General features: G+C 42.9%; 1 protein-coding gene across 1 annotated transcript; it reads right to left on the bottom strand.

Moving 5' to 3' along the window:
• Nucleotides 1-1,874: 1,874 nt before the first annotated feature.
• Nucleotides 1,875-15,704, bottom strand: msh5 (mutS homolog 5). Its single transcript, XM_038992852.1, has 25 exons — nt 15,618-15,704; nt 15,393-15,516; nt 14,842-14,937; nt 14,554-14,607; nt 14,313-14,434; nt 13,996-14,105; nt 13,852-13,887; nt 13,681-13,763; nt 13,495-13,540; nt 13,190-13,328; nt 13,016-13,078; nt 12,777-12,905; nt 12,608-12,680; nt 12,346-12,455; nt 10,986-11,066; nt 10,810-10,897; nt 7,766-7,833; nt 7,567-7,685; nt 7,311-7,437; nt 6,947-7,096; nt 5,594-5,668; nt 5,282-5,428; nt 4,310-4,447; nt 2,776-2,849; nt 1,875-1,986 (listed from the first exon to the last, which is right to left on the bottom strand). The coding sequence occupies exons 1-25, from the start codon at nt 15,702-15,704 to the stop codon at nt 1,875-1,877; spliced, it is 2,451 nt and encodes an 816-aa protein (XP_038848780.1).
• Between the last annotated feature and the right edge of the window lie 6,826 nt (nt 15,705-22,530).

The raw sequence follows: 22,530 nt of genomic DNA, 5'->3' as shown, positions 1-22,530 counted from the left end.
ACAATAACCATGATCCTCACCTTCAACAGACTACAATAACCACCATGCATCATAAAGTCCCCAGCAGCACACATTTATTCAATTTTCTTAATTCTGTTAATATTCTGTGTTAATTTGTCAAGGAATATGGACAGTAATTAACATATGTGGATGTGCCAGATTGAGGCAAAAGTCTCATGTTCAACCCTTAGAAGCTGTCTCTGGGCTTGGGCAAAATTGGTTAGATGGTTTTATGGAATTCAATTTTTAATAAATGTAATTTTCTCATTCTGTTGTTGGTATAAACTAGAAAAGGAGACTGGATTTTATTTTCTATCATATTTATTGAACATTCTGAATTGTAACTGAATAACGTAATATTAATTTACATTGTCCTCAATCTTGGTTGGGATATTTTAAACACGTCAAAATTACTTTTATGTTCTCCTCCAAACCGAAATATTTCCATAGAGAATACTACAGTATCTCCCCTAAAGTAGTATGCATCAATCTCTCAGACCCATAGGCACAGATCTAGGATCATCTTAACCTCTCTAAAACCATCAGCATCTTGGGGCAACTTCCTCCTATAGTCAGTGAAGCTGACGTCATACTGGTATACAATAGTGTTGCTGTTAGACAGACAACAGTAGTACTAGTATACAGTAGTGTTGCTGTTAGACAGACAACAGTAGTACTGGTATACAGTAGTGTTGCTGTTAGACAGACAACAGTAGTACTGGTATACAGTAGTGTTGATGTTAGACAGACAACAGTAGTACTGGTATACAGTAGTGTTGATGTTAGACAGACAACAGTAGTACTGGTATACAGTAGTGTTGCTGTTAGACAGACAACAGTAGTACTGGTATACAGTAGTGTTGCTGTTAGACAGACAACAGTAGTACTGGTATACAGTAGTGTTGCTGTTAGACAGACAACAGTAGTACTGGTATACAGTAGTGTTGCTGTTAGACAGACAACAGTAGTACTGGTATACAGTAGTGTTGATGTTAGACAGACAACAGTAGTACTGGTATACAGTAGTGTTGCTGTTAGACAGACAACAGTAGTACTAGTATACAGTAGTGTTGCTGTTAGACAGACAACAGTAGTACTGGTATACAGTAGTGTTGCTGTTAGACAGACAACAGTAGTACTGGTATACAGTAGTGTTGATGTTAGACAGACAACAGTAGTACTGGTATACAGTAGTGTTGATGTTAGACAGACAACAGTAGTACTGGTATACAGTAGTGCTGCTGTTAGACAGACAACAGTAGTACTGGTATACAGTAGTGTTGCTGTTAGACAGACAACAGTAGTACTGGTATACAGTAGTGTTGCTGTTAGACAGACAACAGTAGTACTGGTATACAGTAGTGTTGCTGTTAGACAGACAACAGTAGTACTGGTATACAGTAGTGTTGCTGTTAGACAGACAACAGTAGTACTGGTATACAGTAGTGTTGCTGTTAGACAGACAACAGTAGTACTGGTATACAGTAGTGTTGATGTTAGATAGACAACAGTAGTACTGGTATACAGTAGTGTTGATGTTAGACAGACAACAGTAGTACTGGTATACAGTAGTGTTGATGTTAGACAGACAACAGTAGTACTGGTATACAGTAGTGTTGCTGTTAGACAGACAACAGTAGTACTGGTATACAGTAGTGTTGCTGTTAGACAGACAACAGTAGTACTGGTATACAGTAGTGTTGCTGTTAGACAGACAACAGTAGTACTGGTATACAGTAGTGTTGATGTTAGACAGACAACAGTAGTACTGGTATACAGTAGTGTTGCTGTTAGACAGACAACAGTAGTACTGGTATACAGTAGTGTTGCTGTTAGACAGACAACAGTAGTACTGGTATACAGTAGTGTTGCTGTTAGAGCAGATCTCCTCCAGAGGGAAGCAGCTCCTCCTTCATGTAGCGCTGCAGATCCACACTCTGGTCCTCAAGGTTCACACACAGGAACTTCTTCACCACACAAACACACCTGACAGGGACACACACACAAAGAAAGCACCTGTGTGTGATTGTGCGTATGTATTGCAGGCAGAATAACTTATTTAAATGTTCATCTGAGCCATCTTTGTTGCAGGTGAATGGTAACAGCTGAATAAGATGAGAAAAAGAAGAAACTCGCACACTGATCTTGATAGTATCACTGGTCTTTAATAACTTTTTGCTCTTTAATAACTTTATGTATCGACTTCAAGGCCTTCCTCAGAGCTTATGTGAGTGTTTATAATTAGCAACCATATGTAGACATTGATCAACCCACATCCGTTCAATGCATCAAATGGGGTTGGAGTCGAGGGAAAATAAGCAAGTGTTACCAAATATAACAATGTGCATTTATTTCATAACTATTCTAATAACGTGTCTAAAACCACAATGAGGACATCGACCTATAAGTCAGTTGTCATAAATCATTGGGTACAGTGCAAGAAAAAATGTTAGAGTAAACTGAAGTGGAGGCATTCATTCATGTTCACATTTACATGCAGTCTTTAATCTCAATTTATTTTAAATGTCAAATCTAGCTTTTGAGTCTAACCTGCACATTGACCCGGTACAGGTACTCCTCGTATTTAGCCTCGCTATTGTTGTTATTGTGTTACTATTTCCTTTTTATTGAGGAAATATTTGTCTCATTCTAACTCTGCACTGTTGGGAATGGGCTCGTCAGTAAGCATTACACTGTCTCCACCTGTTGTATTCGGCCAATAACATTTGATTTGACTTTGTGTGTGTGTGTGTTCACTGTGATTGTGTGACTTACTTGTTTGCCTGCTCCTCTGTAGATGGTCGGTCGATGCGTTTAATAGTCTTTCCTGTTCTGTACAGTTCAGATACCTACACAAACACACACGCACATACATAACTTAGTTTGCATTTCTGTTGAAAAAAATTTGATGCCTTATTGTACTTGTGTGCATAGACACAGGAGTAGTTTGGGAGTGTGGGGGCTGCGTTATATATTCATTTTTGGTAGAAATAAAATTGTTGTTTTTTAAACTTTGAGGGTGGGTGATGGAAAAATATTTTTGGGCCGCATTACAGATGCTATATCAGTCCGCTAATACAGCACTATTAAAGATGGAGTGCACTACTTTTGTGGAGAAAAAAAAAGTTTGTCGTTTGTATCCTGTTTAGTGAATGATTACTGTAAGTATTAATGGAGTTCAGGACATGAAACTGTGTGGATCCTGTTTAGTGAATGATTACTGTGAGTATTAATGGAGTTCAGGACATGAAACTGTGTGGATCCTGTTTAGTGAATGATTACTGTGAGTATTAATGGAGTTTAGGACATGAAACTGTGTGGATCCTGTTTAGTGAATGATTACTGTGAGTATTAATGGAGTTCAGGACATGAAACTGTGTGGATCCTGTTTAGTGAATGATTACTGTGAGTATTAATGGAGTTTAGGACATGAAACTGTGTGGATCCTGTTTAGTGAATGATTACTGTGAGTATTAATGGAGTTTAGGACATGAAACTGTGTGGATCCTGTTTAGTGAATGATTACTGTGAGTATTAATGGAGTTTAGGACATGAAACTGTGTGGATCCTGTTTAGTGAATGATTACTGTGAGTATTAATGGAGTTTAGGACATGAAACTGTGTGGATGCTCATTTAGAAAGGTTGACCTAATCAGATAAGAGGAAATTGCCTATGATCAGAGCAGGGTCAGGCCCAGGACAATGAAGATGGACGGGGTGTGATTCTGACATCTAGCTAAACAAAGAGAGGACCATGGACATTCCACAGAGGAAAGGAGGGAAACTCATTGGGGTCATAAAATGTATAGCTGGGGAGGTGACACCTACAAGAGGGTGGTGACCAAAAGGAGGGAAGAGTATTAGATGTTTTGTGAACTTTCTAAATGCATGCACTCAACTGACTGTATCCTTGGTATTAAACACTTAACTCTCTTGAGCTTTTGGTCTCAATTCCTTATTGCAAAGAGGTTGCAATAGCATTTTTCTTTTCAACAAATGGAAACAGGATGCACCTGAGCTCAATTTCAAGTCTCATAGCAAAAGCGTCTGAATACTTATGTAAATAAGGTATGTTTTTTTATTTGTAATAAATGTGCAAAAATGTTTTTTAAAAGCTGTTTTCGCTTTGTCATTATGGGGTATTGTGTGTATTTAAGGCTGTAATGTAACAAAACGTGGAAAAAGTCAAGTTCTGAATACTTTCCGAATGCACTCTCTATATATAAAAGAAAATCTTCAGATTTTTCAGGGAGTGCTGCAGCACCCCTACTTCTCGCAGCTATGCTAGTGTGTGTGTGGTGTAGTGTACCTCCACTCCTCTCTGTACGAGGCTGGGGGGAAGGCCTGCCAGTGTAGCGATGTTGGCTGCGTAGCTGGAGTGACAGATCCCATCCTTCAGCTGGTACAGAAACACCAATTCATCCCCATCCACCGCTGTCTCCAGAGTCTACACACACACACACACACACACACACACACACACACACACACACACACACACACACACACACACACACACACACACACACACACACACACACACACACACACACACACACACATCAAGGCTGGGATTCAGTCCAAAGCATGCTTCAGTCCAAGGCATGCTTAGGGCAGACAATACACCTCTTTTTTTCTTTCTTTAAATTTTTTTTTACCCCCTTTTCTCCCCAATTTTAGTGGTATCCAATCGCTAGTAATTACTATCTTGTCTCATCGCTACAACTCCCATACGGGCTCGGGAGAGACGAAGGTCGAAAGCCATGCGTCCTCCGAAGCACAACCCAACCAAGCCGCACTGCTTCTTAACACAGCGGGCCTCCAACCCGGAAGCCAGCCGCACCAATGTGTCGGAGGAAACACCGTGCACCTGGCCCCCTTGGTTAGCGTGCACTGCGCACGGCCCGCCACAGGAGTCGCTGGAGCGCGATGAGACAAGGATATCCCTACCAGCCAAACCCTCCCTAACCCAGACGACGCTAGGCCAATTGTGCGTCGGCCCACAGACCTCCCGGTCGCGGCCGGCTGCGACAGAGCCTGGGCGCGAACCCAGAGACTCTGGTGGCACAGCTAGCGCTGCGATGCAGTGCCCTAGACCACTGCGCCACCCGGGAGGCCCGACAATACACCTTTTAAAGGGTTTTCCCCCAACAAATCCCAGCCTTACATACTGAAAGGGACAGATAACACACACACACACACACACACACACACACACACACACACACACACACACACACACACACACACACACACACACACACACACACACACACAGTACCAGTAGTGACAGCAGGCCTGAGGAAGGTAGGAGACCCAGCTGTAGCAGACTGTGGAAGTTAGTGGCCAATAGAATGTGAGGAACCTCGGCTGGAACTCTTTTCAGCCAATGAGAGATAGATGCCGCCAGAAGGGAAAGCCCATCCACCTGGTGAGAAACAGTTCAACAGTTTACTTCGACCCACATTGAAACACTGAAGCATAGAAAGACCCAAAGAAAGGCAAAAAATTGGGCAGTGTAAGGGAGACCTTTCTCCTCCATCCCTCCTTTCATGTCTCTCACGTGTTTCATCCCTCTTTCCCTTTCTCTCACCGTGTTAGTTCCTTTCCCAAACTCATCAATCAGGACCAGTGAGTGACCGCTGCTGTGGTTCAGAGCATGAGCCATCTGTAGCACAGACATACACACACATACGTGTATGACACACTGAGAATAGGTAAATGCATGTGTGTCTGTAGTGCAGTGGTGTAAAGTATTTAAGTAAAAATACTTTAAAGTACTACTTAAGTAGTTTTTTGGGGGTATCTGTACTTAACTATTTATATTTGTGAAAACTTTTACTTTTACTCCACTACATTCCTAATGAAAATAATGTACTTTTTACTCCCATACATTTTCCCGGACACCCAAAAGTACTTGTTACATTTTAAATTCTTAGCAAGACAGGTAAATAGTCAAATTCACGCACTTATCAAGAGAACTTCCCTGCCTACATACTGCCTCTGATCTGATCTGACTCACTAAACACACATGCTTTGTTTGTAAATGATGTCTGAGTGTTGGAGTGTGCCTCTGGCTATCAATATAAAAAAATAAAATAATAATAATTGTGCCGTCTGGTTTGCTTAATATAAAGAATTTGAAATTATTTATACTTTTACTTTTGATACATAATGTAATTTTTTGGTTGACCTGACCAAATTCACATAGAATTGTGAGTTATAGATCTTTCATTCCCATTGAAAGCAAGTCTAAGAAGCAGTAGATCTGTTCTATGTGGGCTATTTCTATGCTTCGCGTTCTGAAGTTTTTGCGTCTTTTACTTTTGGTTTTGTACACCAGCTTCAAAAAGCTGAATATACAATAGTTTTGGTTACGGAAAATATATTTCACAGCGGTTTAGTTGGTACAATGATTCTCTACACAATGACTGCTTGTTTTGTCACATAAACTGAAATTTGGCAAACTATTTGGATTTTTGCAACCAGGAAATGGCGGAGCGATTTATGAATAGTGCATCTTGATCTTTAACTATATTTTAGCAATTACATGTCATTTTAATACTTAAGTACATTTAAAACCAAATACTTTTAGAATTTTACTCAGTATTATTTATATCCTGCCTGGTTGGCCCTGCCCGGGGCTATCGTTGGACGGGGCCAGTGTCCCCCGAGTCCCCCCGTCTCAACCTCCAGTATCTATACTGCAATAGTCTATGTGCCGGGGGGCTAGGGTCAGTGGTATCTGGTGTATATCTGGTGTAATTCTCCTGTCTTATCTGGTGTCCTGTGTGAATTTAAGTATGCTCCCTCTAATTCTCTCTCTCACTTTCACTTTTACTGGAGTAATTTTCTATTAAGGTATCTTTACTTTTACTCAATTACGACAATTTTGTACCTTTTCCACCATTGGCGTAGTGTATGTGTGTGTGTAGTGTGTGTGTACCTGGTTGAGGTCTATCATGAAGGTGCTGAGTCCTACAGACACAGATTCTCTGCTCTGCATGCGTGTGAAGATTCCGTCCACCAGACCAATCTCTGCCTCCTTCGCTGGCACGTCAGAACCAATCAGAGCCATGAACACAATCAGACCCACCTGACCCAGCCAATCAGAAGGAAGAGAAAACAATCTATCCTGAAACAACTCAAGAACTGTATCTGTCTTTGACACTTTCTCTCTGTGTGTGTGTGTGTGTGTGTGTGTGTGTGTGTGTGTGTGTGTGTGTGTGTGTGTGTGTGTGTGTGTGTGTGTGTGTGTGTGTGTGTGGGTGAGTGAGTGTGAGTAAGTGAGTGTGTGTGTGTGTCCTTGCCTGTTTGAGGTAGATGCTCTTGCCAGATGAGTTGGGTCCGGTGATGATCTTGACCCGTCCCCGAGTCTCAGAACTCAGGAAGGAGTTAGACACAAACATAGGAGAACACAACTCCAACAGAGGGTGTCTGAGAGAGTGAGAGAAAGAGAGATCTGAGCAACAACAACCCTTATCTGCCTCTCTAACCTCCTCCCTGGATACCCTAGGGGTTCATACAGGCATCTAGCCAACTGGAATGGGGTCTGAGTGTGCATACCTGGCCTGTCTGAGTGTTATCCTGTGGTGGTTGGCCAGAGTGGGGGTAGTGTATCCGTACTCCTGGGAGGCATGGCTCAGTGCCATCAGACAATCCAGCTCAGCACTCAGATCCAGAACCTACAGACACACACACACACGTAGCATAATCCCACAAAAAGGTAAGTGTGCACACAGAGATACCATATAAAGATGCACACCTTGTACAGACAGGCGCTTCTCCCCAGCACTGTGGTCTGCAGCTGTGTCATAACCGCTGTCTCCATGTCTGAGAGAGAGAGAGAGAGAGAGATTCAGACATGTAGAAAGTATGGTCTACTTTTTTTTCCCAAAATGGTTTCTTCGGTTGTACCCTAGAGATCTTCACGGGTCAACCTGTACCCGAATACCCGATCCGGGACCCGAGCAGGTCCGGATCCTGAATTGTAAATAACGTCACGGGTCTGGGTCGGATCTCATATGATTGTCACAGGTCTTGGGTATGTGTAATTTTAACTGACTTGTCCGGAAGGGCCTGTAAATATCCGAACGCGACTGCTGCAGCAGAGAGACAAGACAGAAATGGTATAATTTATGCTGCTGGTCTTGCTTTTCAGAAGAGTGGAGATTGGTGCGTGTAGCTTGTTGTTGGCCAATCATAAGTCATCAAAGTGCCAATAGGCTACAATCATAGTCTCCATGTGAGGCAAAAGTGAGGAGATATCTAATCAAAGGAAGATGGAATTACAAGGCAGACTGTTACTTAATATTCTGAAAAGAGTTGATGTTATTTGTAACTGTAGGATGAGAAAGCGCACGCACTGCAGCATCAGTCAGCATAGCTAGCTAGCGTTACTAGCTTCTCGTCCTGGTTTGATGCCGTCCAAGACTGGTACAACGTAATCATATTGGATCAAATCAAATTGTATTTGTCACATGCACCGAAAACAACAAGCCCTTAACCAACAATGCAGTTAAAGAAATACAGTTAAGAAAATATTTACTAAATAAACTAAAGTTTAAAAAAATATATATAAAAGATAAAAAGAAAGTTACATAACAATAACGAGGCTATATACAGGGGGTACCGGTACCGAGTCAACGTGCGAGGATACAGGTTAGTCGAGGCCATTTGTAAAGTGACTATGCATAGATAATAAACAGCGAGTAGCAGCCGTGTAAAACAAAGGGGGGGGGGGGTCACTGTAAATAGTCCAGGTGGCCATTTGATTAATTGTTAATAATAGCAGTCTTATGGCTTGGGGTAGAAGCTGTTAAGGAGCCTTTTGGTCCTAGACTTGGCGCTCCGGTACCACTTGCCGTGCGGTAGCAGAGAGAACAGTCTATGACTTGGGTGGGACCAGAGTCTTTGACAATTTTTTGGGCCTTCATCTGACACCGCCTAGTATATAGGTCCTAGATGTCAGGAAGATTGGCCCAGTGATGTACAACGGCGTAAGCCCTACCCTCTGTAGAGCCTTATGGTCAGATGCCGAGCAGTTGCTATACCAGGTGGTGATGCAACCAGTCAGAATGCAGCTGTAGAACTTTTTGAGGATCTGGGGACCCATGCCAATTGTTTTCATTCTCCTGAGGGGGAAAAGGTGTTGGCGTGCCCTCTTCACAACTGTCTTGGTGAGTTTGGACCATGATAGTTTGTTGGTGATGTGGACACCAAGGAACTTGAAACTCTCGACCCGCTCCACTTCAGCCCCACGATATTAATAGGGGCCTGTTCGGCCCTCCTTTTCCTATAGTCCCAGTTGTCTTGAAAGCACCATAAATCCAGAGAATGCCAGACTGATGACAAAATTTGCCCACAAAGGACCGCCGCTTCCTGTTCAAGTGAGCACAGCACAACAAGGTGAGTCCAAAAATGTCTTGTATGCTGCTGCATAAATTATGTAATATGGCAGGGAGATATGTATACTGTAGCTAAGAAAGTAATACTAAGTGTATGTTGTGTAGTAAGCTGTTAGTAGCCCATGTGCCTCACCCAAATAATTTGGTCTATTTTCACTTAATTTTGTTCTGACTTGGTAGTGCACATGTAGCCTATAACCTGTTTTTTTTTTTAGAAATGTAATCATTGAATATTGTAAGACCTTTCATTGTCTGCTTATATGCCCCCTTTATTTATCCTACAGTTTTGACTTGGTGTACAGGGAGAACACTAAGAACGGCCCATGTTCTGAGTTCTGTTGGTGTACATTTCAAAAGTGCTGAACAAATAGTTATATTGACTACGTCCGTCGTAGCTTGCTCATGAATGTCTTAATCAGAATTACGGATTGCCTGTTATTCGCATGTCGTCCCCGTATGCCATAGTTTGTACATCTCAATTGTCAGTAGAAACCACATTTGTTTAAACAAGTCAGCCATTTCCAGGCTGTATCCCATCCGGCCGTGATTGGGAGTCCCATAAGGCGGCGCACAATTGGCTCAGCGTCGTCCAAGTTTGGCAGGGGTAGGCCGTCATTGTAAATAAGAATTTGTTCTTAACTGACTTGCCTAGTTAAATAAAGGTTACATATCAACTATGTTTTTTTAAAGGCAGTAAATGAGGCTGAATTAACTGTTTCGCTGACAGACAAGTCTCCGCTAATAGCCAGGTGTAGCAGTGGAAAGATGTTGGGACTGCTGTTGGGACTCTTCTGTTGGGACAGCTTTATGTAGGCCTTAACAGTTATTGGGCACCATTTGTCACCGTTGTAGTGCAATTAATGTATTGTTGAGTGTTGTGTTGTGTAGTGGCTTTGCTGGTATGCATCCCACAATTGTTTTTTTCACCCCACCAAGATTTACATGCTAAAATCGCCACTGGTACCAACGCACATTGACTTGGTACCGGTACCCCTGTATATATACCCTCGTTATTGTTATGTAATTTTATTGTGTTACTTTTTATTACATTTTTTACTTTAGTTTATTTAGTAAATATTTTCTTAACTCTTATTTCTTTCACTGTACTGTTGGTTAAGGGCTTGTAAGTAAGCATTTCACGGTAAGGTCTACACCTGTTGTATTCGGCACATGTTTAATTTGTTTGTTGTATTTGATACCATTCCACTTCATTAACATGAGCCCGTTCTCCCCAATTAAGGTGCCACCAACCCTGTGGTATATATATTTATATTCCGGTCTCTGACATTGCTCGTTCTGATATTTATTTTCTGGATTATGTGTGTCCCCATTTTAGAGAGGATAGAGAGAGAGACGAGAGAAGAGGAGCGAGAGAAAGAGAGGGGAGGGCTGACAGCCTGACCTTTGGTGTCACAGTGTAAGTCTCCCAGCAGGTCATCTAGCTCCTTGGTTCTCTGACTGCGGTAGTGCAGACGCTCCTCAGACAGAAACTAAACACACACACACAGTGAGAACATACACACATCATAAACTCACACTCACAGTGGGAGCAAACATACACATGTATCATACACACACCATGAAGTCAAGGCTCTCTATCTCAAAGTCCTCTTTCTCCACCATGCTGGGCAACCGAGGGACCGAGAGCAGGAACCCTATCTGAGAGAGAAAGAAAGAGATAAATAAATTATGTTGATAGGATAGGACATACAGATTACAATTTCACCTCATTTTATGGATATCTAGAAAGCATCAGCATCCTACTGATCCTGACAGTCAGCAAGGTACACTTTAGATTTATTTGTTTAGCATCCTTGTTAGCATGTAAACCAGGGATGGGTAACCCCATGATGGATGTCAGATCAGGGGGATGTAGACAGACAGTAATAGTAGATGTCTCAGACCAGGGGGATGTAGACAGACAGTAGTAGTAGATGTCTCAGACGAGGGGGATGTAGACAGACAGTAATAGTATATGTCTTAGACCAGGGGGATGTAGACAGACAGTAGTAGTAGATGTCAGACCAGGGGGATGTAGACAGACAGTAGTAGTAGATGTCAGACCAGGGGATGTAGACAGACAGTAGTAGTAGATGTCAGACCAGGGGGATGTAGACAGACAGTAATAGTAGATGTCTCAGACAAGGGGGATGTAGACAGACAGTAGTAGTAGATGTCTCAGACGAGGGGGATGTAGACAGACAGTAATAGTATATGTCTTAGACCAGGGGGATGTAGACAGACAGTAGTAGTAGATGTCAGACCAGGGGGGATGTAGACAGACAGTAGTAGTAGATGTCAGACCAGGGGAATGTAGACAGACAGTAATAGTAGATGTCAGACCAGTGGAATATAAACAGACAGTAATAGTAGATGTCAGACCAGGGGGATGTAGACAGACAGTAATAGTAGATGTCAGACCAGGGGGATGTAGACAGACAGTAGTAGTAGATGTCTCAGACCAGGAGGATGTAGACAGACAGTAGTAATAGATGTCAGACCAGGGGGATGTAGACAGACAGTAGTAGTAGATGTCAGACCAGGGGATGTAGACAGACAGTAGTAGTAGATGTCAGACGAGGGGGATGTAGACAGACAGTAGTAGTAGATGTCTCAGACCAGGGGGATGTAGACAAACAGTAGTAGTAGATGTCTCAGACCAGGGGGATGTAGACAGATAGTAATAGTAGATGTCTCAGACCAGGAGGATGTCGACAGACAGTAGTAGTAGATGTCAGACCAGGGGGATGTAGACAGACAGTAGTAGTAGTAGATGTCAGACTAGGGGAATGTAGACAGACAGTAATAGTAGATGTCAGACCAGTGGAATGTAGACAGACAGTAATAGTAGATGTCAGACCAGGGGGATGTAGACAGACAATAGTAGTAGATGTCAGACCAGGGGAATGTAGACAGACAGTAATAGTAGATGTCAGACCAGGGGGATGTAGATGACGCAGCAGGAGGGGATGCGGGTGTCCAGGTGCTCCAGCTCTCTGCGAGCCACGTCCGTCAGGAAGTCAGACAGTCCCATCATCCTCCTCTTCTCTGGCAGAGGGAGCAGACGGAGGTGAGTAAGATGACCCTAACCTTCACCTTACCTTAACCATCAGCTAACCCTAACCTTCAACTAACATAACCCTAACCTTCAACTAACATAACTCTAACCTTCAGCATTCCCTAATGTTATGAACACTCACTCTCGTCTATAGCAGGGTCCACATTGGGTTTGACAGTGAAACGGTTTTCTGCTAAACTGCCCTCAAAGTCCACCTATACAAGACACAAATCACAGAATAAAATGAGAATGAAACACATTGACATACAGAACATGGGAGCTGCACCTGACGTGTGTACTGTGTGTCCCACCACTCTGCTGATTAGCGAGGCGATGTAGTAAAGGTCGTCTGAGAATCCCTCACTGATCTCCTGGAAGAGTTGGATGGACTGAGGCAGGGAGCGCACTGTGTCCCTGATACACACCGCACTATACACTGTCTACAACACAGACACACACACAAACACACACTATTCACACTGCACCGTAGATAGTCTAATACACATTCAGACACACTATTCATATAGATAAATGGCCGTAGAACTCCTACCTTGTAGAGACCCTGCCAGTCAGAGACTTTGGTGTGAGACAGAGACATCGAACGCAGGAGAGTCTACAGTAGGAGAAATAATACTCTTTATTACAGAAAATTCATACTCAACACTGATGTTGCAGACTGAGGCCTGCATGGCGCTGAAGGGTAAAGTTCACAGGTCATGGTTACCGGGATGTTCCTGATGTTGCGTAGGGAGGACTGCAAAGTGTTTAGGGAGTCAGAGTTGCGTGGACAGGAGAAGAATCTCACAACTTCCTGTCTCCTGTTCAACACCGCCAGGTCACGAGTCGGCCTCAGAAACCACTGGCTGAGAGAGAGAGGATTTCACAATAACCAACATCTATCAGAACAAGGAGGGATAGATTATGACTACGCACCACAAACAGGTACTGAGGTATTGATTATGTTTCTCAGATATAACCTGTGTGTGGTTGGTTTCTGACACTTCAACCATGAGAACAGGCTTTCCTCACCGAAGCAGTTTGGAGCCAAACTTGCACCTGCAGTGATTCAGTATCCCTGAAACAGAGACACCAACCCAACACCCATGACATCATCACTACAGGAAACACGACTGAGAGATCACCGCTTCTCATAATGCGAGTGTGAGAATGTACTGACATCATATCAGCGCATTAACTTCCCATAATGTGTGTTACCATAGAGACTGAGCCCTTCCTTCTCCCCAGACTGCAGCTTGTACACAGAGGGGTGCAGCTCCGACTTGAAGATCTGCAGCACGCTGGAACACACACACACAACAAACATGGCAGAGAAAGTGTGTGTGTGTGTGTGTGTTTGTGTCTGTGTTTGTCTCCAGGGGGACTGACCTGTAAGTATCCTGGTCCACGTACACTACGTCTTTCCTGTAAGAGGAATGAAATTCAGATGTGAAAAAAACATTCAACCACAATACCTATACACAACTGACCTATCTCTCTGTATGTGTGTGTTGTGTTGTGTGTGTGTCTTACAGTGTGTAGGTGTGGAACTGTAAGATGGGGACTCCCACACTGCTGTCCTCTAGCTCCACTCCCACTCTCCTCCTGTCCAGACACTTCAGCAACGCACCTACTGACCGCAGCTAGGACACACACACAAATAAACACACACACACACACGCACACACACACAACATTTTCAATTTAATCTCAAATGTCAGTGTGAGGTTATTTTCCTGGAACAAGGGGGAGAACTCACCATGAGGGGGGAGGAGAACTCACCATGAGGGGGGAGGAGAACTCACCATGAGGGGGAGGAGAACTCATCATGAGGGGGGAGGAGAACTCACCATGAGGGGGGAGTCGAAGGAGATGCAGGAGGAGAGGTAGGAGATTCTCTCTCTCTCTGAGACGGCAGGAGGAAGGAAGGGAAAATGGGCAGACAACAGCCTCTGCTTACTGACCTCCAGACCTGTTGTAAAGAGAGGGAGAGAGAGAGAATCTGTAACTGAAAACTTGACTATTGATGTTCAAAAGTTACACTGAGAACAATACCTAGTGTATTACCATAGGCAAGGCAGCTGTTCTTACCAAAGTCCACATAGGGATAGGTCACCACTTCAGGCCTGTAGTCTGGGTTGGCTCCTGGAAGCAGGGAGGAGAGAGGGAGTCAGAAAGAGAGAGGGGGATAGAAGAGAGAGAAAAAGAAGAGAGTGAGAGATAGAAGAGAGCTTGAGAGAGAGCGATAGAAGGGCAAGCAGATAATGTGAGAAAGTGCAAATGTATAAAGATTTTTTAGCATTAACCTTTACCCTCCACCTTAACCATCACCCCTCCCCGGCCAGACTAAAGTTTTGCCTTCCCCAGTCCTCCCTGTGCGGTGCTCCTCCTCACCCAGTCCCTGCATGAACTGGACCATGCAGCGTTCCTGCTTAGCACTGGTAATGATCACATGAGGGCTCACCTCCTGGACCACTGAGAGAGGGAGGGGGGAGGGGGCAGAGGCAGAGGCAGAGGCAGGGGACCGGGGGAAGGAGAGGAGAAGAAGAGGAGAACAGGGGGAGGGAGAGGGGGAGAGGACAGGGGGAGGGAGAGGAGAAGGAGACAGGGGAGAAGGGGACCAGGGGAGGGAGGGGACCAGGGGGAGGGAGGGGAGAGAGGGAGGGGGGGGGACAAGGGATAGGGGACCGGGGAGGGGACCAGGGGGAGGGAGGGGGGAGAGGAGAAGGAGACAGGGGAGAGGGGGACCAGGGGGATGGAGGGGACCAGGGGGAGGGAGGGGGGAGAGGACAGGGGGAGGGAGAGGGGGACAGGGGAGAGGGGACCGGGGGACAGAGAAATGTGTTTGGTCAGTTAGTAGTTTAGGTGTGTGTACTGACTACCTCTGGTTAGTGTGTGTAAGTGTATGTGTGTTTAACTTTAGTATATACCTCTGGCCAACAGTTGGAGCTCGTGGTTGTCTGAGGTGTCAGGCATGTAGTGCAGAGTGAAGTCTCTGCTGTCATAGAAACACAACCCCAACTGCCCATGCTGGGCAAACACACTCAGCAACACCTGGACACACACACACACATGATCTTAATCTGCCTTGGCCCATTGTTTGTAGTTTGTATAGCACACATGACATGTGTGTGTGTGTTCACTGTTGCTCTCACCTCATGTGATTCTTCCTCCTCCTCCTCTTCTCCATTCATATTGGGGAGCCCAGACAGGCCTCCTCTGACATCACCAGGCACCGCCATATACTCTCTAGGCTACACAAAGACACGCAGACAACTTTGGCCTGAACTTTGTCACGTCAATCATTATATCATAATGTGGCTACTGTTAGTTTGCTAACGTAAACTACTTTGAATTTCACTTATGTAGTAGGCCTAGCCCTTTCCGTTTACAGACATATAGAATGTGCGCCTCAGTTATGGCATGTCTGTTAGTTAGCAACTTACCGGTGGTCTATCTCAACTGACTTTAACGTTTACTCCGCTTTTTGCTGCTGTGTGTGTAGTTGATTTTAAGCGCGTCTCTCACTGTGATCTGGCACCGGGCGCGAGGCATGTCACCAAGCGCGCTAAATTCATCCCCACGTGCGCTGGCGTGGCTGCAGCAGAATTAAAGCCAAAGATGATTAGATAAATGAAGATGTCCCACTCGTTTACGAGCTACTTAAAGCCCCAAGTCTTTTCTTTATTTTGTTAAATATATTTTTCTCTGTATTTTGAATTGTATTTTTAAATAATCGCCGTATGTCTGTCTAACAAATCAATGTGTGTGTTTATTTCATGAAAATAATGTCATTATATAGTTCATTGACAGTATATGAACCAGAAAACATTTGCAAGTGACAGTGGTGTAGTGAAGGGCACACACAGGTATACGCTGTATACTCACTTATTTTTCAGTGGGCATTGCATATACTCACTTCTTAATCCCCACTGATACCTATCAAAGCAGTGTAGTGGAGGTATCCATCACCTTATCAATTAATAGGGCTGATGGAACAGATTGGACTGTTTATCTTAAAATGTTGATAAAATATTATTTCTTCACATTTTAGGCGCAACAATGTACACATGACTGTGTGAATATTACAAAATGCAATTTGGGGAAAACACCTTTCTAAAATGTGCACCGCACATGTGAGCTGTTTCATGGACAGAGATGTTATCTGTTAGAAAGTGGTGGGATTTAAAGATGCAATAACTGTCATGGGTTGCTAATATGATTAGGATAATTCCTTTGGCTGCTAGACAATGAAAGTAAGTTGAAAGAAAACCAATAGAACATGAGAACGCATGCCTACCTGTCAAAATAACATCATGATTATTTGCATCAATCCAGTGGCCATTTATTTTGCAAACTCCATCTCATGTGCTAACCAAACAACACTGATAGGTGCCTGCACAGTTGAATTAAAGGGTAACTACACTCAAATATCTCAAATATATATATATGTATTTGATTTTTCCCAGACCTCAAAAGTGGTCTCCAGATGTGGTTTATTAAGCATTGTTATGAACTTAGAACATACGTTTTTCTGTTTAAAAAAAAAGGTGACTTTGAGATCGAAAGCCTGAAAGAATTGGGGAAAATCTGAAACCTGTGAATTTATGATTCAGTTGATCTGTTTCAATAATAGGTACTACTATTAGCCTACTGCACAGTACAGCTTGGGTTGGCCTGACAGGGAAAGAATATGTGATTGATCATTCTAGGTCATTCAGAGTGAATGTCACTTTTTCCCTTAGAATTTTTCACACAGGGCATCTTTCCTTCGCTGGGCGGGCCATTTGAAACATTTTTGGCAAAATTATAGTATTCCCACTTCTCCATGCACCACTGGGGAGTGGGATGTCTCGCTTCCTATTCCATCTCTGCTAAAGCATGGGTTCAGAACTGAATGAAAGCTTTGAGTGTACATGTGTGATGACAACCATCCTCTGTGTGTGTGTGTGTGTGTGTGTGTGTGTGTGTGTGTGTGTGTGTGTGTGTGTGTGTGTGTGTGTGTGTGTGTGTGTGTGTGTGTGTGTGTGTGTGTGTGTGTGTGTGTGTGTGTGTGTGTGTGTGTGTGTGTGTGTTCGTGTGTGTGTGTGTGTGTGTGTGTGTGTGTGTGTGTGTGTGTGTGTGTGTGTGTGTGTGTGTGTGTGTGTGTGTGTGTGTGTGCGAGAACATGTGGTAGAGAAGACTTTTACAATAACAATGAGCCCCAGGACAGGAGTTATGGCAGCATGTAATATCAGCTATTTAATTAAAAAAACTGCATTTTAAAACAAACAGCAATAGATTTAACATACTTTTTTTTTAAATTCAATTGCTAACATTCATTGGTCAAAACTGAAGTCACATTGTCAAAACTCTTCACACAGTCAACGAAACAGAAGTGTATGTAGACCAAATTGTGAAACATTTTTCATTACTTTCACACAAAATGCATTCAATGACCACATTATCTGAAATCCATGAACTCTTTTCTCATTCATACTCCACCATCTGCAAAACTACAGTGGGAAGAAAAAGTATGTGAACACTTTGGAATTACCTGGATTTCTGCATAAATTGGTCATCAAATTTGATCTGATCTTCATCGAAGTCACAACAATAAGCAAACATAGTGTGTTTAAACTGATAACATACAGATTATTGTATTTTTCTTGTCTATATTGAATACATAATTTAAACATTCACAGTGTAGGTTGGAAAAAGTATGTGAACCCCTAGGCTAATGACTTCTCCAAAAGCTAATTGGAGTCAGGAGTCAGCTAACCTGGAGTCCAATCAATGAGACGAGATTGGAGATGTTGGTTAGAGCTTCCTTGCCCTATAAAAAACACTCACAAAATTTGAGTTTGCTATTCACAAGAAGCATTGCCTGATGTGAACCATGCCTCGAACAAAAGACACATATCCACATATATGTGTAGCTCTGTGTTGTTATTTGTGTCGCACTGCTTTGCTTTATCTTGGCCAGGTCGCAGTTGTAAATGAGAACTTGTTCTCAACAGGCCTACCTGGTTAAATAATAAAATAAAAACAATTAAAAAAGCACAAAGACATTGGCAGCAAGTTTAAATCTCCAACCACTCCTGTGCAAGTGATGAACAGCGTCATGTGTTTTCATATGTATCTTATATTTTGCAATAGTTTACTTTGAGTGTGTGGCTACAACATATTGACTTTTGTGACTAATAGACTGGTTGGGCATCTTTTATAAATGTTGTATCATTTTTATCCCCTAACACTTTACTATTACTATTCAAATTCTTTGTAACACCTATAAATTACATTGTACTACTTTGTACATACGTGTTTCGTCGTTATCTGGGATAAAACCCAATGGTCGATCAGTCAGTGAGGTTGAAGCGTCTGTTCTGTGTCTAGTTAACCCAGACAGTACACTTTGTTTTGGGGTAAGTGCTAGCAAAAGCATTGGGTGAAAATATGTTTTGTATGTTTTAATGAGTAGGTCATTAAAAACTACTTTTCAACTTTTGTGATGCTTTCTTTGTTGTTGCTAAAAATGGATGCAGCTGAAAACCAAAGCCACACAAAGTTAGTGATTTTAGTGCAAACTAGCACATTTGTAACAAGCATTCATTGTTACAACTCTGTAATTGCTGTTGCTGTTTGGGGTTTTAGGCTGGATTTCTGTACAGCACTTCGAGATATTAGCTGATGTATAAGGGCTATATAAAATAAACTTGATTTGATGATGTCAGTACAGTGAAACAACGAGTTATTACAATATATTACAATAGTTTTTACATTGTACTCATGTGTAAATACCTTGTTATAATAATGACACTACAGTGTTATCCAAACTTTATTTAAAGTGCATTCAGATTTCAATGCACTTTACAATATACAATTGTATTATTTTGTATTGACCTGAACACCAAGCATCCTCATCAAGAGGATAAAGTTTGGGCTTGACAGTCGCTGGATCTGGGTTTAAGCTCCAATCTGGGCTACCCCACTGAATTCACTGCAATATCAAACAACCAACCACAAAGACCAATTCAGATGAATAAAATGTTGTGCTGGGTTCTGATCTAGTTGTAGTGCTGACAACCCTAGACTACACATTGACCCTGAACTACACAACCCCATTACCCACATTACCTATTACCCACATTACCCACATTAACCCCCATGTCAGCCATTTACAATGTCACTTTCACCTCCATTCTGTAACTCTGGTTCTCACTTCATTTGAAGTTCTGATTTCCTTTGACGACGAGGAATGTTCCAGTAGCCACCCCCAGTAGCCCTAAAGTCAGGCCCACTCCCCACAATACATCTGGACCAGCACTGGACCCACTCACCTCACTGACCTCAGGGTCTTGGGGGAAATGATCTGGTCTGATATTCAGTAGATCCCTGTCTGTCCGCTAGACTAAAAGCCTTGTGGTGGAAAATGTTATATGCTCTCATCTGTGTTCTATCTCAAGGTTCACATGTTCTGTTTAATTGTCTGACAATGATAATTGTTATTTTCTGTTATTAAGTTGCGAGGTGCTTGTGGTTGGGTCACAGGGTGCGGGTCAAGCAGACCTCTCTCCTCCACCTTGAGACTCAGCCTGAATAGATAATATGTATCTGTGTCTGCTTAGTCATGCTTAGGAAACTTGTTTGTATAGCCGTATATAAGACAACTGCTGGGACAGTCCCAACGGAGCTCCCGATCGACGTGTACATGGTGCATTGAGTTGGTTGGAACCTCTCCAGTTAACTGTTAATAAACAATGATTCATTTAAGTTTGACTTCGAGTGTCCCTGTGTTGAATTTCCAAGACAGGCTCATCACCCACTCTGGAGGGCATTGCTTTTACAGGTGTCAGGCAACTCCATGCACAGACTAAGACACTCTTCCAGGTAAGAGGTACACAGTAAAATACAACTATATTTATCCATTGTTTTTTACTGGCTCCTAGTCAATGGGTGAGAGTATGTAAGCTCTTTTCTTTTCAGCAGTCATACAATTATCCCTTTTGCATGAAGAACTATCTGATAACTAGGTGAACCTCACATAGTTAACTGGGTCCTACCCTCGTTCAGACTTGACAGCATGTACATGCACCTGAGTCCTAAAAACGCCACCATTCAGACAGGAAACCCAGGAGCCTCTCAGATGCATAGATGACTACAAACACATTTCTTGAATGTTTGTTGAATCCCTCCTTGGTGTGTTTTTTATTTGATAGATTTAGTCAAATGCTTACCATAGATATACAGTAACTTTGTCTGAACAGGAGCATTCCAGTCCAGCCCAAGGGCATTTCTCTCTCACACACCCTACAGGCCAACACTGGAACTACACCTACAGTAGGAGCAATGAGTAGAGGAGAGCGAGCTAGATGACGTACATCACAGTCATGCCCTCGTGCTCTTGGGGGATGTCTATGCCTGCACTGTGGAGTTCTGGGGTGAGAGATGCAAGGGAGCAGGTTTTATTCATCATGGGCAGATTGGATGTTATATTTAGAGGATCTGATGTCCTTTATTTTATAAATGAATGATACATGTCTAGTTGTATTTGAGCATGAGTGAAACACAACATGGATGAAATGTGTCCTCCTTCTATGCCCCAGAGCCTGAGCTGAGTGGGTCCGGTGCTGGTCCTGCTGTATTCTCTGGAGTAGGCCTGACTCTGGGGCTGCTAGGGGTGGCCACCGGAACATTCCTCCTCGTCAAAGGAAACCAGTGCAACTGAGTCATATACTGTTATGTTAAGTAACAGTTCTGTACAGTTTATCTCAGTGTTTGTTCTCTCTTTTATGATCCCCTACATTTAAAAGTCAATTAAAGAGGATGAATTCCTTTTCCAAACCTCTTTAATTTGTCATTCAATCACCCACAGACAGTCAGGCACATGTATGTACACAGCTTTTATTATTGTCACGACTTCCGCCGAAGTCGGTTCCTCTCCTTGTTCGGGCGTCGTTCGGTCTTCTAGCCATCGCCGATCCACCTTTCATTTTCCATTTGTTTTGTCTTGTTTTCCCACACACCTGGTTTACATTTCCCTCATTACTTGTTGTGTATTTAACCCTCTGTTTCCCCCATGTCTGTGTGTGAAATTGTTGGCTGGTGACAGCCACGCCGATTTCATTCATGTCCAAGAAACAAAAAGTTAATCCAAAATAGATATTGGAACTGCCCTGAACTGTCCTCAAAATTCCGTTACACTCCAAAAATGTTTAAAAAAAACAATTGACACAGGCATCACTTCCGGGTTGGAGCGAGTGGTCGCATTTCGCATTTCGCACCGCTGGTAGTATTACTTTTCATTACATTTCATTATAGTACAACGGTTTGATTTGTCTGATCTTAGCAATTCTTTTTAGCTAGCTACATAGCCGTCTTTGTATCAAAGATAATTGTGTAGTTTCGCGTAATTATCGTAATTCGTCGTCCTAACGTAGTCAACACTGCTATCTGGCCAGCAGCTAGCCAGCTAGCCAACGTCCACCGTCTACCGAATAGCGGCACTGTAGAAACTATTACATTCAACGGAACGACTTGATTAGTGTAGTGTTAGCTAGCTACATAGTTGTCTTTGCTGTCCTCGTTTCCAAGATAATTGTGTAGTTTAGAGTGTGTAGTTTAGTTTAGAGTGATTATCGTAATTTACCGTAATTTACCGGGCTAACCTTTACCGAGGTTAGCTAGCCAGCTATTTGTCGTCCCTCTTAACGTAGGAAACACTGCTAGCTAGCCAGCAGCTAGCCAGCTAGCTAGCCAACGTCTACCGTCTACCGAATAGCAGCACTGTAGAGACTATTACATTACATTACAACGGAACGACTTGGTTAGTGTAGTGTTAGCTAGCTACATAGTTGTCTTTGCTGTCAAGATAATTGTGTAGTTTTGAGTAATTGAGTACTCAAAACTAGAGTAATTGAGTAATTGTCGAGTAATTGTCGAGGTTACCTAGCCAGTTACCGAGGCTACCTAGCCAGCTACACTTTCAAACTAAGTCAACAACGCAGCCACTGCTAGCTAGCCTACTTCAGCAGCACTGTATCATTTTAGTCAATAAGATTTCTTGCAACGTAAGTTTAACTTTCTGAA

This window comes from Salvelinus namaycush, chromosome 5 (assembly GCF_016432855.1).
Source record: "Salvelinus namaycush isolate Seneca chromosome 5, SaNama_1.0, whole genome shotgun sequence".
In the NCBI taxonomy this organism is placed as follows: domain Eukaryota; kingdom Metazoa; phylum Chordata; class Actinopteri; order Salmoniformes; family Salmonidae; genus Salvelinus; species Salvelinus namaycush.
Note: the sequence above shows the minus strand (reverse complement) of the source record. Positions and strands in the feature narration are given on the sequence as shown.

Coding starts and splice junctions, on each gene's coding strand:
- msh5 (XM_038992852.1), bottom strand. CDS start 15,704: ATGGCGGTGCCTGGTGATGTCAGAGGAGGCCTGTCTGGGCTCCCCAAT. Junction 11,067..12,345: donor GCGTCATCTACATCCCCCTG/GTCTGACATCTA, acceptor TTTCTCTCTCAG/ATAGGGTTCCTGCTCTCGGT. Junction 10,898..10,985: donor TAGAGAGCCTTGACTTCATG/GTGTGTGTATGA, acceptor GTGTGTGTTTAG/TTTCTGTCTGAGGAGCGTCT.